This window comes from Scyliorhinus torazame, chromosome 8, assembly GCF_047496885.1.
Source record: "Scyliorhinus torazame isolate Kashiwa2021f chromosome 8, sScyTor2.1, whole genome shotgun sequence".
Classification (NCBI taxonomy): Eukaryota; Metazoa; Chordata; class Chondrichthyes; order Carcharhiniformes; family Scyliorhinidae; genus Scyliorhinus; species Scyliorhinus torazame.
The window spans coordinates 235,161,627-235,177,216 of record NC_092714.1 but is presented as its reverse complement, the minus strand read 5'-3'; the positions used below and the strand labels follow the sequence as shown (position 1 = coordinate 235,177,216).

Here is a 15,590-nt window from a genome sequence, read left to right as displayed (position 1 = left end):
CCTCTGAACTTTCCTTTCTTAATTATGAATGTAGTTATCTGTTTCTCAGCGGCTTTGAAACTGAAAGATTGCAGTTCTCAAAATCAGTAATTCCCTGAACCTTAAAACCATGAAACTACTTTCCTCCCCAACTTTTCCTTTTCTTCAGGCTAAGTATCAATTTGGCTCAGCGTTAGCACACTCATTTAAATCAGGTTATGAATTTACCCCAGTCCAGAGACTGAGTACATTGCCATACCCAATAAAGGCAGAAGATGGCTGCCAGGGGTCAGATGACCTGATCTGTGTATTCAAGAACTGATTCACGGACTGGCTATATCTTCAAGACAGACAAACAGGTATTCCAAATTAAAATAAAAACAAATGCTGGAAAAACTCCGGTCTGGCAGCATCTGTGAAGAAAAACAGAGTAAATGTTTCGAATACTTATGATAAACTGCTTATCACTGTGCATTTGCGCTACCTATCAGTGGTGTCATTCCAGTTCCTCTACGCCAGGAGGATGTTAATTAAAGCCCAACAGGTTTGCGTAGACAGACTCCATTACAATTTTGGATGTAGGAATATTATAACATTTTTCGCTCATGGCATTGCACAGGTTGAGTAAAGGCCAAATGTTATTTTCAGGTGAAGCACGACTACAGAGTGGATAATAATTGGATCTGGTATTCGGACATAATTTAGCTCCATTTTGAGGTCTTTTTGACCCCCATGGAGACCAGCAAACCAAAAGGATCAAATTTACTGAACAATTCCAATGAGAAAACTAATGGACAAGATTTCACTTTTAAACTTTAAAAATCTCTCTGGGTGAAGAAATTTCTCTTCACCTCAATCCTAAGAGGTTTACCCCTTATCCTCAAACTATGACCCCTAGTTCTGGACTCCCCACCATCGGGAACATTCTTTCTGAATCTACCCTGTCTAATCCTGTTAGAATTTTATAAGTTGATTTGGGATCTCTTCACCCCCCCCTCACTCTTCTAAACTCCAATGAATATAATCCTAACCGATTTAGTCTCTCCTTGTATGACAGTCCCACCATCCCAGGAATCAGCTTGGTAAACCTTTGCTGCACTTCCTCCATAGCAAGAACATCCTTCCTCCGATAAGGGCACCAAAACTGCACACAATATTCCAGGCGTGGTCTCACCAATGCCCTCTAAAGTTGTAGCAGAACATCCCTATTCCTATACTCCAATCCTATCACTATTAAGGCCAACGAACCATTTGCCTGCTGTACCTGCGCGCTTATCAGCGACTGATGCACGAGGGCACCAAGGTCTCACTGAGTATCCACTTCTCAATTTACACCCATTCAAATAATCTGCCTTCCTATTTTTGCTATCAAAAGTGGATAAGCTTGCATTTATCTACGTTGTACTGCATATGCCCACTCACCCTGTGCAAATCAGCTGAAGAATCCCTGCAGCTTCCTCACAGTTCACCCTCCCACCCAACTTTGTTGCAAATTTTGGAAATACTACATTTAGTTCCCTCGTCCAAATCATTAATATATAATGTGAATAGTTGAGGTCCTAGCACAGATCCCTGAGATACCCCACTCGTCACTGCCTGCCAAGGGCAGCACGGTAGCACAAGTGATTAGCACTGTGGCTTCACAGCGCCAGGGTCCCAGGTTCGATTCCCCGCTGGGTCACTGTCTGTGCGGAGTTTGCACGTTCTCCCCGTGTGTGCGTGGGTTTCCTCCGGGTGCTCCGGTTTCCTCCCACAGTCCAAAGACGTGCAGGTTAGGTGGATTGGCCATGCTAAATTACCCGTAGTGTCCATAAGGGTTGGGAGGGGTTATTGGGTTGCGGGGATAAGGTGGAAGTGAGGGATTAATGTGGGTCGGTGCAGACTCGATGGGCCGAATGGCCTCCTTCTGCACTGTATGTTCTATGTAATCTATGTAAGATCCATTATTTCCAACTTTTTTCTTCCTGTCTACTAACCAGCTTTCTTTCCATCTCAAGACACTACCTGTAATCCCATGTGGTTTAACTTTACATAGTAATCTGCTATGTGAGACCTTGTCGAAAGCCGCCTTAAAGTCTAAATGTAACACATCCACCGGGTCACCCTGGTCAACTCTTAGTAGTTACACCTTCAAAGAATTCCAATAGATTTGTCAAGCATGATTTCTCCTTCATCCAGGTAAACTGTCAGTCACAGTAGTCATTAGAGGATGTTATTCATAATTCTCTGGAAAATAGCGCAAGCTGATGGCAACCCTGAATGCCAGCCTTGTATATTTTAGGAGGCCTCTGTGGGTATTAATGGTCACAAATTTTCTGGATAGTGTGTTTAGCTCCAATTGCAGGTGTGCTTGACTCATGTTCAGTTTAGGAAGAGTGCCCTCCAGCCAGCTTACGTAGAGATCCTCTATTCGCGGCATTGGGTATCTGTCCAAACTAGAGGCCTTGTTCACTGTTGGCTTGTAATCCCCACAAAGGCAGACTGTTTTATCTGGTTTCAGTACCGAGACTACAGGTGCTGCCCAACCTGCAGATTGTGTCGGCTGGATGATTCCTAGGCTTTCCAAGCGGATGAGCTCAACCTCTATCTTTTGTCAGCATTGCGCAGGGCACTTGGCAGGCCCTAAAGCACTTTGGTTGGGCCCCAGGGTGTATATGAGTCTTGGCCTCGTTACCTTTGATCTTACCCAGGCCCTCCTGGAAAGCCTCCGGGTACTTCCCCAGGACTTTGTATAATCCCCCAGTCCACATCCTGAAAATCTGCGTCTGCAGCTAATCACGGTCCATCAGACTCTGGCCGAGACTCTACTATTATTCAGGACAACCTGATGGACTGTTGTTCGTAGGCAACTGGGGTCATTGTTGTCCATGCAATAGCAAGTGGTTCCACTATGTACATTGTTGACCTCCCCTCCGTGTCCGTCAAGTTCAAATGTGGATTCACGTCCTGATCTTTTCATACGTCTGCCATCCTATCACGGAGACTGCAGCCCCCGTGTCCAGTTCCATTATGAGTGGGTGACCATTAACCTGGACGGTGACTTTGAGGGAAACCCATGGTGTGGCGATGCAATTCATTACCTTTTTCTAGGTGAAGGTCCTGGCTCTAGGTGGGCACATCCCTTGACCAGGGTGACCCGCTTGTTGGCTGACCTGGTGTTGCTGGTTCCTGCGGATTCTCCACCGTCACAGACTTTATCAGCAAATGTGTAGACTACTGCGTGCCAAAGAAAGTAGTACGTATGTTCTCCAACTCTGAAACTATGGCTTGATTGCCGCCCTACTGATGACCAGATCTGAGGCGTTCAAGTCAGGCGACTCTGACCTACACAAGAAATCCAGGTATGACCTCTGCAAAGTCATCCGGGATGACAGGAGACCATATCAGACAAGCCAGAGTCACCGACTAGTATTACAGACTCTCGTCGGTTGAGGCAAGGCTTAAGCAACATAACGAGCTACATATCAAAGCCGAGCAGAATCTCTGGCAGCAGCGCACTCCTGCCTGATGAACTCCATGCATTCTATGCTCGGTTCGAGAAGGAAACCATCAAACTGCTGTCGACTGCTCCCACAACCTCGGGCACAGCCATACCCACCAACACAGCTTCCAAAGTCAGGTCAGCCTTCCTGAAAATGAACCCCGGAAGGCGTCGAGCCCAGACGGGGTCCCTGGTCGTAAGTCAGATCCTGCATGGACCAACTGGCGGATGTGTTCGCGGACATCTTCAACCTCTCTCTTCTCTGTTCCGAGGTCCCCACCTGCTTCAAGAAGACCACCATCATATCGGTGCCAAAGAAGAATCCGGCAACGTGCCTCAATGACTATCGTCCAGTGGCCTTGACTTCAATCGTAATGAAGTGCTTCGAGAGGTTGGTCATGAGGCCCATCATCTCCATACTCCCAGAATGCCTGGATACACTAATTTGCATATCGCCGCAACCGGTCCACATCAGACGCCATCTCCCTGGCCCTACACTCATCCCCTGGAGCATCTCGACAACAAGGACTCTACATCAGACTCCTGTTTATTGACTATAGCTCTGCCTTCAACACCATAATCCCAGCCAACCTTGTACCAAAGCTACAAAACCTAGGACTTGCATCCTCGACTTCCTGACCCATAGACCACAATCAGTAAGAATAAACCACAACACCTCGTGGCCTCGCAAGGCTGCGTATTTAGCCCCCTACTATACTCCCTATACACACGCGACTCCATGGCAAAATTTGGCTCCAACTACATCTACAGGTTTGCTGACGATACCTCCCGTAGTGGGTCATATCTCGAACAGCGATGGGGGAGATAGAAGACCTGGTGGAGTGGTGTAACGACAACAATCTCCCTTAATGTCAGCAAAACTAAAGAGCTGGTCATTGACTTCAGGAAGCAAAGCATTGTATACATCCCTATCTGCATCAATGGGGCCGAGGTGGAGATGGTTGACAGCTTCAAATTCCTAGGGGTGCACATCTCCAAAAATTTGTCCTGGTCCACCCACCTCGACGCTACCACCAAGAAAGCACAACAGCGCCTATACTGCCTCGGGAAACAAAGGAAATTCGGCATGTCCACATTGACTCTTGCCAACTTTAACAGGCGCACCATAGAAAGCATCCTATTTGGCTGCATCACAGCCTGGCATGGCAACTGCTCAGCCCAGGACAAGAAGAAACTTCATTGTGAACGCTGCCCAGTCCATCACATGAACCTGACTCCCATCCATTGACTCTCTACACCTCCCGCTGCCTTGGGAAAGCGAGCAGCATAATCAACCCTTCCCACCCGGCTGACTCACTCTTCCAACTTCTTCCATCGGGCAGGAGATACAAACGTCGGAAAACACGCACTAACAGTTTCAAAACCCGCTTCTTCCCTGATGTCTGCTTCTTCCCTGCTGTTACCAGACTCTTAAATGGCCCTCTTGTGGACTGATGGACTTATGGACTGATCTGATCTCTTCACACACAACCTCTTCCGAGTAGTATACTACACTCCTGTATGCCTCACCCGATGCCTGTGTCTATCTAATTACATTGTGTATTTTATGTTTGCCCTATGTATTTTATTTTCATGTATGGAATGATCTGTTTGAGCTGCACGCAGAATAATACTTTTCACTGTACCTCGGTACACGTGACAATAATCCAATTCTCCGGCCGCAGTTTCAGCACCTCTCAGTGGTTCAGGGGAGATGTCTTGCCTGGCTGCAGCTGCCCTCTGCCAACAGACCTGGCCCCGACAGTATTCGGGCACGAGCTGGGTTACAGAGATTTTATTCATAGGAGGTGCTGCTCATTTGAATGGGGGTGGGGGGGGGAGGGGGTTGGTGGCATCCAACACTATTCACCACCATTTCTGATGTACTCCGGAGCTCCTGGATTCCTTCTTTGCTCTCTCCCATGAGAGGGTGATCCCATATGGTCCTTTTCAGGCCCAAAGATAGTTCGGCCAGCATATTCTGCGGGGTCACCATGTTGTTAATTCCACACACAAGGCTGTCTCATAATATATCCAGTCAGGATGGTCAATAGTCACAGTTTACGTAAGCGTGCCAAAAAAACAGTAACTGACTCCCCTGGGGCTTTCTCGGCTATCTTGAATCGGTATCTTTGGACAATGACCAGCAGCTTTAGTGGTTCGTTGCGAGCGCCACCAATTCATCAAACAGGAGTCTGGGGCCGTAGGGTAGTTTAGGTTCTTTATGACGCTAAAAGTGGGAGCCTCACAGGCAGTCAAAAAATCACCTGGCAGTCTTCCCCAGTAATGGCATTCGCCCTGAAACTTAGCTCTGCATACTGAGCCGTCTTCCACACTGTCTCGTCAAAAGAATAGAGTCCACTTGAGCGGCATTTTTGAAGCAGTCCTAACCATGCTCCTGTGTTGAGATATAGCTGTGGTTGGAGTATCCAGCGTCACCTGTAGTTCCGTTTTATCCTTGTTGCCAATATTGCCAGTGAGAAGCCCTGAAGAGGAAAGTCCGAAGTAGTTTATTTCCTATTCCATTAGGGAATGCAGCAACAAAGCAATACTTAAGACCCAGCTGTGAACATCCTGAGATGCTGGCTCCCTCTTGGGCTGGGAATTAATGAGCCCCGCTTTTGGGACTCCACCCCGCAGCTGGGGAGCTCATATTCCACGATCCCCAAGGGAAAATCAATTGGGTTTTTCTTGTGGAGGTTATAACAGATGGTAAATTGACTGGTCAATAATTCCCTGGACATATTCTGTCCCGCTTCTTAAATGTGGTTAATACATTGGCTATCAACCAGTCATTTGCTCTTCACCTTTTTTAATGACAAATTAATACATAGCAGTAGTATTAGAACTACTACCGCTTGCTAGATTATTTTAAAATACACGGATGTAATCCAGTCATCTGTTTGTTTGTTTAATATAACCCTTTTTAATGTTAAATTTGCTTATTTCACTACCCATCTCATCTTTAAAACATTGTGTCTATCTCCCTGATAAATACCGAAGCAAAATAATTATTTAATATTTCTGCCATCTCACTATCATTACCTGTGGTATTCTGTCTTATCTAATGGTCATATTCCCAACACCGCCTTTTTAATAGTTTTATGACCCTGGTTAATTACATTTTTTAGCTGCTCTTTTTAAAATGTTCTTTTTACCTCTTCATATTCCCTCTTACCAAGAACTCCTCTGATGCCTATGTACTTGATGTATGCCTCTTCCTAACCCTCATATTGCTGTTCTTCCATTGAGTCCCACCTGTGATTTGTTTGCTCTCTCTTTTTCATGGAATATATTTTGCCTCCATCCATTTTAAATGTTTTCCTTTATTCTACATTGTTATTTGCCAATATAGTTGCCCGGTTTATTTCCAAATTCTATTCTCAGCACTACAAAATCAATTTTTCTCTGAACTATTAATTTGATTTTCGTCCATGTATGTCCTCTGTCATCATCATAAAGCATACTATATTATGGTTACTATAATGCCACTATTGTCTAGAAAATGTTCCCCAACATATTATTTACTAATTGTAAGGCAGAAATGTTGCTATGTTATTCCACTTCATTTTAACACTTTTTTAGGGTTATAATTTGCAGACGACACTAAGCTGAGCGGTAAAGCAGAAAGTGCAGAGGATACTGGAAGTCTGCAGAGGGATTTGGATAGATAAAGTGAGTGGGCTAGGGTCTGGCAGATGGAATACAATATTGACAAATGTGAGGTTATCCATTTTGACAGGAATAACAGCAAAAGGGATTATCATTTAAATGATAAAATATTAAAACAAGCTCTGTGCAGAGGGACCTAGGTGTCCTAGTGCATGAGTCACAAAAAGTTAGTTTACAGGTACGACAGGTGATTAAGAAGGTAAATGGAGTTTCGTCCTTCATTGCTAGAGGGATGGGGTTTAAGAATAGGGAGGTTGTGCTGCAACTGTATAAGTTGTTAGTGAGGCCACACCTGGAGTATTGTGTTCAGTTTTGGTCTCCTTACCTGAGAAAGGACGCACTGGCGCTGGAGGGTGTGTAGAGGAGATTCACTAGGTTAATCCCAGAGTTGAGGGTGTTGGATTACGAGGAGAGGTTGAGTAGACTGGGACTGTACTCGGAATTTAGAAGGATGCGGGGGGATTTTATAGAAACATAAAATTATGAAGGGAATAGATAGGATAGATGCGAGGAGGTTGTTGCCACTGGTGGGTGAAAGCAGCACTAGGGGGCATAGCCTCAAAATAAGGGGAAGTATATTTAGGACTGAGCTTGGGAGGAACCTCTTCACCCAAAGGGTTGTGAATTTATGGAATTCCCTGCCCAGTGAAGCAGTTGAGGCTCCTTCATTAAATGTTTTCAAGATAAAGATAGATAGTTTTTTGAAGAATAAAGGGTTATGGTGTTCGGGTGGGAAAGTGAAGTGGAGCTGAGTCCACAAAAGATCAGCCACAATCTCATTGAATGATGGACAACTCCTGCTCCTCGTTCTTATGTTCTTATATCAATAAACATATTCTACCTGAATGTTGGATTTTTCAAGTTGTGCTGATATTGGAATCGTCCAACGCAAAAGGAGAACATTTGGCCAACGGGTCTGAATGCCCTTTTAAGAGCAGTCCAGTTAGTCCCCATGCCGAGCTCTTTCCCCATATCCCTGCAATTCTTTATTCTTCAAGTGTTTACCAAATTCACTTTGGAAAGCATCTATTGAATCTGTTTCCGTGACCTTATCAATACATGTATTCCATATCCTAACCAGTACTCGCCTGTAAGGAGATGCTGTATGTATTTGCAATGTGTGTTCTGGGAGTTGATCAGTAAGAACCAAAACTCTGAACAGTGGGCGCACAGAGCCAAATTGGCCCCAAGATTTGAGGAACAGTGCTAGAATGGACTTCCTGACCGAAGTTGCCATTTGCCTATCGACCAGCAGGACAATATGAAAGGATATTAAAGTGCAATGTCCTCGAGCAATGGATGGTATCTGGACAAACTTGAGCAGCTGAGAATTAAGTGCTAAGAATTAAGACCTGGGAAGGTGAGGGTATGGAGTTTGGTTGGGGAGGGAGGGGGGAGAGGTGGTGAGATATGAGGCAGCGCGCTCAATGAATGTAGAATGGAAGAAAGAGTGGTGACCTCCAGAGACTCCATCCAGATAAAACAATGAGAATGAGGAGAATATAAAATATTTAAATATATGTTCAATACATTAGTATAAAATTTAAAAGTTTGAAAATGAAAGCACTTGGGAAAATTCAACTTTTAAAAATGGATGTTGGCAGAGCTCTGTGCATAGGAAATTATAATGGGAGAAAGTTTTTGGGGGGGAGAAAAGTAATGAGTAAGTTTTTTTAAAAATGTCATTGAGATTGTTTAACAGAAATGAATAAAACCAACTGTGTGGTACCCACTACAGATTAGTTAGTTGCTTGCTTTATGTAAAAGTGAGTCAGTTTCCCATAGATTTCCACCACCGCTGAAATGATCCCAGTATTGAATTCTAAGCACAAACCATGAGCTAGATTCTCCGATGCTGGGGCTATGCCCCCATGCCGGCGTGGAATCGGCATGCCAGAAAAAATGGTGTAAAACAGCCACTGATTCCCAATTTTGCTGGGGGCTAGCATGCCTGCAGCGTAGAGCACCCGGCTCCAGCTGCCAATACGGCCCAGGAGAATTGGTGGGTCCATGGCTGTGCACAGTGCCATACTACATGGCGGAGGCCGCTCGCGGACTCGGCCCGTGAAATAGTACCCACCCGCAGATCAGCCCTTCCCCAACAGTGACGCCGCTGGACTGAGTCTGCAACAGTCATGCCGAGTTCCCGACAGATGAGACCAAATGCGACCGACGCCATCGGGAACTCGGCCGGTCGGGGGCGGAGCATCGGGAGGCGGGACTCGGGCAATGTCCTGAGACCGCCGATAAATGGCGTGGCATACTCTGCAAGTACGCCGCTCTGGAGGGTGCGGAGCATTGCAAAAGTGGCGCCACCCCTGATTTGGTCGGGAACTCTGATTCACAGGCCAAACGTGGTTTCGGCATTGGCGACAGGAGAATCCAGCCCCATGTATTTGCTCTAGTTCGACACTTTGCTTTTCATATTTTCTGGACACTTGTCCATAAACCCTATGAATTGGGATAGTAATTAGGCTGAGGGTTAGTAAATTGCAATATATTGGATACTGTACTCAATGTACATATAACTTGCAGATCCTTGAGTTAATAATTCAAATATTCTCAATACATTGAGGTCAACAGATGATGTTGTAATGCCTGCTATTTTCCGTCTCTCCACAAAATGGCACTGTATTCTCTCCAAAAAATTATGAATTTCTTTTTATTATAGTACGCCAGGTCAGTCAGGCAGAATCTGGGTACAGAACAGACGGGGTTAATAGCCCATATTTTGTGGTCAATGGATAAGTGATGGCTCTTGCTGCTAACCTCAAAGTTTCCCACAAAGATCTAGTGATTGCTGTGACATGGATTTCACCTTTCCTGTTGTTAATTTGAATCTATCGGCAAGTCAAGGAAATCTCTCGGTGTCCAGTAACACTGTTGTCGTCATGTAGGCTAAGCAGCCAATCATTTGAATTCTCAATGGACTAACAATTTTGCTGTCATGTCGTTGTTTCAGGCATATGTTCTATGGTAGCAAGTCTCTGTTGTACTCATCTTGGAAGTCTTGTGAGCTAAGGACCACCTATACACACCACTCTTCAGGAATTGGTTTTTAGACCAATGTCATTTCACACTGGCGTGACGCAAGATTGGAAGGTCTGACAGGACGCTGGCGGCCAGCTGTTTTAATGAGCATTCATGAGATGCAGATGAACATAGATGCAGATGAACGTAAATGGTGTTCACACCACGAGCCAGCAGGAAGGCCGACCCGCCATTGGAAGAATAGCAAAGTGATTTTACGCTGGTGGGTTTCTGACTCCAGCTTCTGCGAAATATTCGCCACTCTTGCAAACCTGCCGCGGGCGAGATATGCGCCCTAACTAACCAGTGACAAAAAATGATAGCAATAGGAAATGGGGAGAATTAAGTAAGTTTTATATTTGTATTTTGTGGGTGTTAAGAATAAGATGAGGTTTTACAGTTCTTAAACCGTAAAAGTGTTCTGTATTTCTGTTAAGTAGGGTGGTGGAGAGAATTGAGTTTTAAAAGATGCCTGCATTTTAATGAGGTTTTACAAAGTAGGAAAGGTATGCTGTTGCTGAGCAACAAAGGGCCCGCAGACACCGGGAGAGGCAGTACAGCAGTTTTTTTTTTAAGAGCGTGACCCAAGAGAAAGCAATTTCACAAAATCTGCTAGAATGGGCAGGAAGGAAAACTGCAGAGAGCACGTCCCAAAATAAAGAACAGAAAGGTCCCAAAACCAGGGAGAGGGACAGAAAAAATATCCAAGGAGTCCTAGTCAAAGGAAACGAACAGGAATCTGGAAAATGATGATTTTTAAGAGTGAGGAGCAGATGCAGAGGATCCAGGTTAAAAGACTGGGCTTCAGGATGCAGACTGGGACATGCGAAAAGCTAGAAAATCTGAGGAGACAGTTGAAGCTTGGTGACTCCTTGCTAGGTATGGGCCTGTGAAGTAGTGGTGTTCTATTGGCATGGCTGGGTACGTGAGAGATTGCGTGGAATCTTGAATACACATGTTAACCAGGAGAGAGGAACATCAGAAGTCAACATTGCAATTTTGGAGGGGGATCCTTAGTGAAGACAGCCAAAAGAATGCGTAGTTGGGAGAAGATTTCAAGACGTGTTCTTCAAGAATGGAGATTGGAAACCCTCGTGTGAAGGGGGGAATGTGGTGGAAGAGACAGTTGAATCGGTATAAGTTGATTTGTGCCTCGTTTGTCACTTGGTCTCAGAGTGTGGATATCTGACCATGTTGCCTATTGGTTTACATGGGCTCTGTACTTAGAATTTAATAGAGTATAAGAGAGTATAAGATAAATGTTGTAACTTGTGTTATCATTAAGAATCTGTATATATTTGTAAACAAGTGGTGTAATATAGTTCTTATTTAGTAAATGTTTCATTCTTTTGTTAACAGTTCATCAGCAGTGTCTGTGACTGTTCAGTAATTGCCCCCCACATTTCTGAAACACAAAATAAACGTTGGGATCTTTCAAGCAGGGTTCCACTCTTGGGTCATTGTTTATGTAGTCTCGTGAAGCCATTAAGTGGTTTGTTGTATAAATTACTAAGATGTTCTTTGAAGTTTCAGTTACTGAATTTATGATGTGATTGAGTTGAGGATACTGTTGCATTCCTCTCATGTGAATCCAAAGATACAAGCTGAAAGCAGTTCCCTTGATATTGTTTTCCTCTTCCAATATTGTTGTAAATGCTGTAAATCTAGTATTATAAGTACTATTCTTAAGCGTAGAGGAAAAGAACAAACTAGATTTTTTTGTTCTGAATAAAACATTACATTATAGTTGTTTTACTTGGTACAGAAGTCCCATTAACAGATTGGAACCACAAAATAGCAATTAATTCATTTGAATGTGGTAAAGAGCAAAATGTATTTATCATTGGTAGTTTAGTAATCTAGCAAAATGATTTTCAAATGAAAATACTGAGGTTAACAGAATTTTTGATGGAAGCCAATGTTTTTATGGACAGAAAATACTTTTGAAAGGGGATTTAATATTAAAATATTCCATTTTGAGACGCAATGGCAATATACTGAATGGTGAAAATCTGAAATAATGGGATTTGTATATTCTGTTGATGGAGCTTTGAGAATCATATTTTCAAATTCCAGTACAATGCCATGAAATCTTTTTGTTGGATGCCGAAGTCCCCACTGCTTCCCATAAAGACTGGAATCAGGACTGAATTTAAAACCGATATTCTGAATGAACCTCCTATTAGCCAAATGGCTTACAATAGCAGTACGAAGAACATGTATGATTTATAAGAATATTTGCATTAGAGGTGTTAACTGAGAGGAGTTCTGAGCAATGAAGCCAGTCGAGTATTTTCTGTCCGCATGAAGAAAAAAATCTAATCTGGATGAAAGACCATTTGAAATTACCAACTTGTCTTGCATGTTTGACACTGTTTACTGCTGAACAGAACAAAACAGAACATTCAGCTTCTGACTTAAATTGCATCTCGATTACAGATGATTATGTTGCAATAGGAACTGACTGTGACCATATGGCAGCGCAAATTGAAGAAAATATCCTTTTTTATGTGAATATCTTGAGTACAGATGATCAGAAACTGTCCTCCAGAAAACATTTATTTGCTGGATGTTTAAGTGCCATAGGATAACATTCTGTCCTTTCATTTCTGTAGTGACCATGGAACCACAGTTCAGAACTGCCCATAATTCAGCTTGTGTTTAAATAGATTGATAATCTTGTTCAACAAGCTAGTTCGGTTATTTGGTGTAGGAAGTGGAGTGAAGTGATTTTGTCTTTTCAAGTGATGATTAATGCATATTTGAGTACAACAGAGAGTGCTTTATTCTGTTCTTGGCCTTAGGAGCGCTGTATGCTAATATGTGTTTAAAGTGTACCATTTCTCCATTCCCACTGTTATGGCTCGTCTTAATGAGCACAGTAATATAAATTTACATACCGAAAAGAGATGTGCACCAAAATTGGTGAGATATTTTTTTTTTAGCAGCAATAAATATATAATGCGATGTGTTCATCCAATAGAGATAAGGGGCTGCATTTTACTGGGAGCAGAGACCATCCAAAATAAAGTCAGCCATATGTGGTTCTCTCCATGCCAACCTGCCCCGCAGACATAAAATGCTGTGGGCGGACTAACTTGATGAACAGCAGGACTTCTGCCCCTCACTCCTCGCCTGTTAGAAGTCCCACCCTTGGGGACAGCTGGCCATTCTGATCGACTGGCCCGCCAGAGCTCAGTAATGAGCACTGCTGGGAATTCCGGAAGAAGGACGAAGAGGAACATGGCTGACCTGGGAAGGTACGCCCTGGAGCATTACAGCTTGGAGGGATCCCAGGCGGAGAGAGATGCAAAAGCCTGGTTCTGTCAGAACAGAAAGTGGGGTGGGGGTGACATCTTGCTGCCCCCCCCCCCCCTTGCCAGATTTAAGTATTCACCTTTGTTCTACTAGGCCTTTAAAAATGTCCTGCCCACTTCCGGCTGATTGCTCATGCCATGCCCATGACATAGGCAGCATTTTATGAAGATTGGTAGACTTGTAACAATCTCAGATGACCCTTATTTACATTTGGCAGTGGGCAACCTGCCCCCTAGTCTATTATAGGGGTGAGCTTGAAGTGAGCAGGAAGGTGGTGGCTTGCCCCCTGTCAAAAACACCCAGCATGCATACGTGAAATTCAGCTCATAACACTTCGGCGACTCTCTCTTCTGCAAATGTCAGGATTAAAGATCAGATCCTTTAAGTTGCTCAAGATCAGTAACTAGTTCACATAAAAACAGCAGCTTTTTGTGTCAGGCGTTGCAAATTTCAGGGTGAGTGGTGTTTGGGAATGGTAATGTAACATCAGAGATTTAATTTTGTGGAAACTTGTTGACTGCAGGGTTATAGCCCACATCTAATATCAAGCTGTTATAGTCCACTTCTATTATAAAGCTTTTATTAGGAGGGATACTGATTTCCAGCTTTTATTCCCCAAATCCTCTGAAAACATTAACTTTATTAACATCAGAGGAGCTCGTAAAGAGATAGCTGCAAAGAATCCGACCATAACAAATCATAGAATCATAGAATTTACAGTGCAGAAGGGGGCCATTCGGCCCATCGAGTCTGCACCGGCTCTTGGAAAGAGCACCCCACCCAAGGTCCACACCTCCACCCTATCCCCATAACCCAGTAACCCCACCCAACACTATGGGTCGTCACAGATGGGTTGTCTTGTAAGCCAAGAATAATTGAATAGACTGAGATCTCGTGGTTTCTGTGAATAATTATGTCTTGGGCCAATATTCTTTGGAATTTGACATGTTTGTTGTAGAGATAAATTAAAATGAATGTATTCAGTGAATAGGTATGTCTAGACTTTGGCTTTGACTCCTTAATGTAATTGGGACTTGTATTCCAAGAGATGAGCAACACCGATATGAAATACAAAAACCGAGTGAGAAGCAGGATAGCTAACCTAAAAGATACAAAGAACCCCAACTTGAGGAAGAATGTTCTCTGTGGAAATATTTCAGCAGAACAGATTGCAAGAATGACTGCTGAGGTAAGGCAATGATGATATTACTGTGATGTTTTCTTTCCCATTAAACAAAATCATGGCCATAACTATACAGCACTTTAGCGGGCACGCGCCCAACCTGATCTCTCATGAAATCATGTGAGAAGACATTGAGATGTCGCCCTCGTGTGATATCTTTGGTTGGTGGGGGCGAGTGCGTGAGAGTCGAAGCACAACTGCTGATAATTGAAAGGGCAATTAGACCCATTGAACATGCAATTGTGTGCAATTTTACATGCCTTTGCGCTTTTCTACTTGGCGGACAGTCGGCCAGACGGCGTTCACAATCTTTCACACATTCTTCATCAAGGCAGGGTAAAATTCTGGGATGAAATAAAACAAATGGTTGATGTGTCTTGAGTTATACTACCAGCTGTTTGAATCTATATTGTAAAGAGAGTTTGCAGCATTTGTTTTGTACAAGTGTAATTAGAAGAGCACTGCAATTCCATGAGCAGCTGTCGGCCTTCAGGGAGCATGTTGGAATTGCCTGCCTGCACCGTCACCTGTCTCTGTGCCTACTCTCCCCGGCAACACTGTCTTTCCATTAATTGGCCAGCCAGTGTGAAATTGCGGTCTGGGGCCAAGCACAGCCAGAAGCACATTTTGTGTCCACCTGCAATGTGTGTGCCCAACGGGCAAAGAATTTGGTTCATGCCTTTCTAATAATGCAAAGATGCCTAACCGAATACAAATAACTACCAATATAAGCTTTGCTGAAAATACTAAACTGTTTTTCTTATTAATAATAATAGTCTTTATTGTCACAACTATAGAAGATACTAAAAGTGTGGAAGTTTCATGAACTTGTAGTGTAGTCTAGAGCCTTTTCAATGGATTTTGCTTTCCTTGTCGGCATCTAATATCTGGAAGATAATAAAAAATGCCATTCTACTGATCTATAAG

General features: G+C 43.6%; 1 protein-coding gene across 3 annotated transcripts in view; it reads left to right on the top strand.

Moving 5' to 3' along the window:
* LOC140428464 (transcription elongation factor A protein 1-like) overlaps nt 1-15,590 on the top strand; it is a 67,060-nt gene that overhangs the window by 38,738 nt on the left and 12,732 nt on the right. For all 3 annotated transcript variants that reach the window (XM_072514956.1, XM_072514958.1, XM_072514959.1), the window contains 2 exons: nt 12,602-12,658; nt 14,515-14,669. In XM_072514956.1, coding sequence (XP_072371057.1) covers nt 12,602-12,658; nt 14,515-14,669 — 212 coding nt within the window. The remainder of the gene's footprint in view (nt 1-12,601; nt 12,659-14,514; nt 14,670-15,590) is intronic.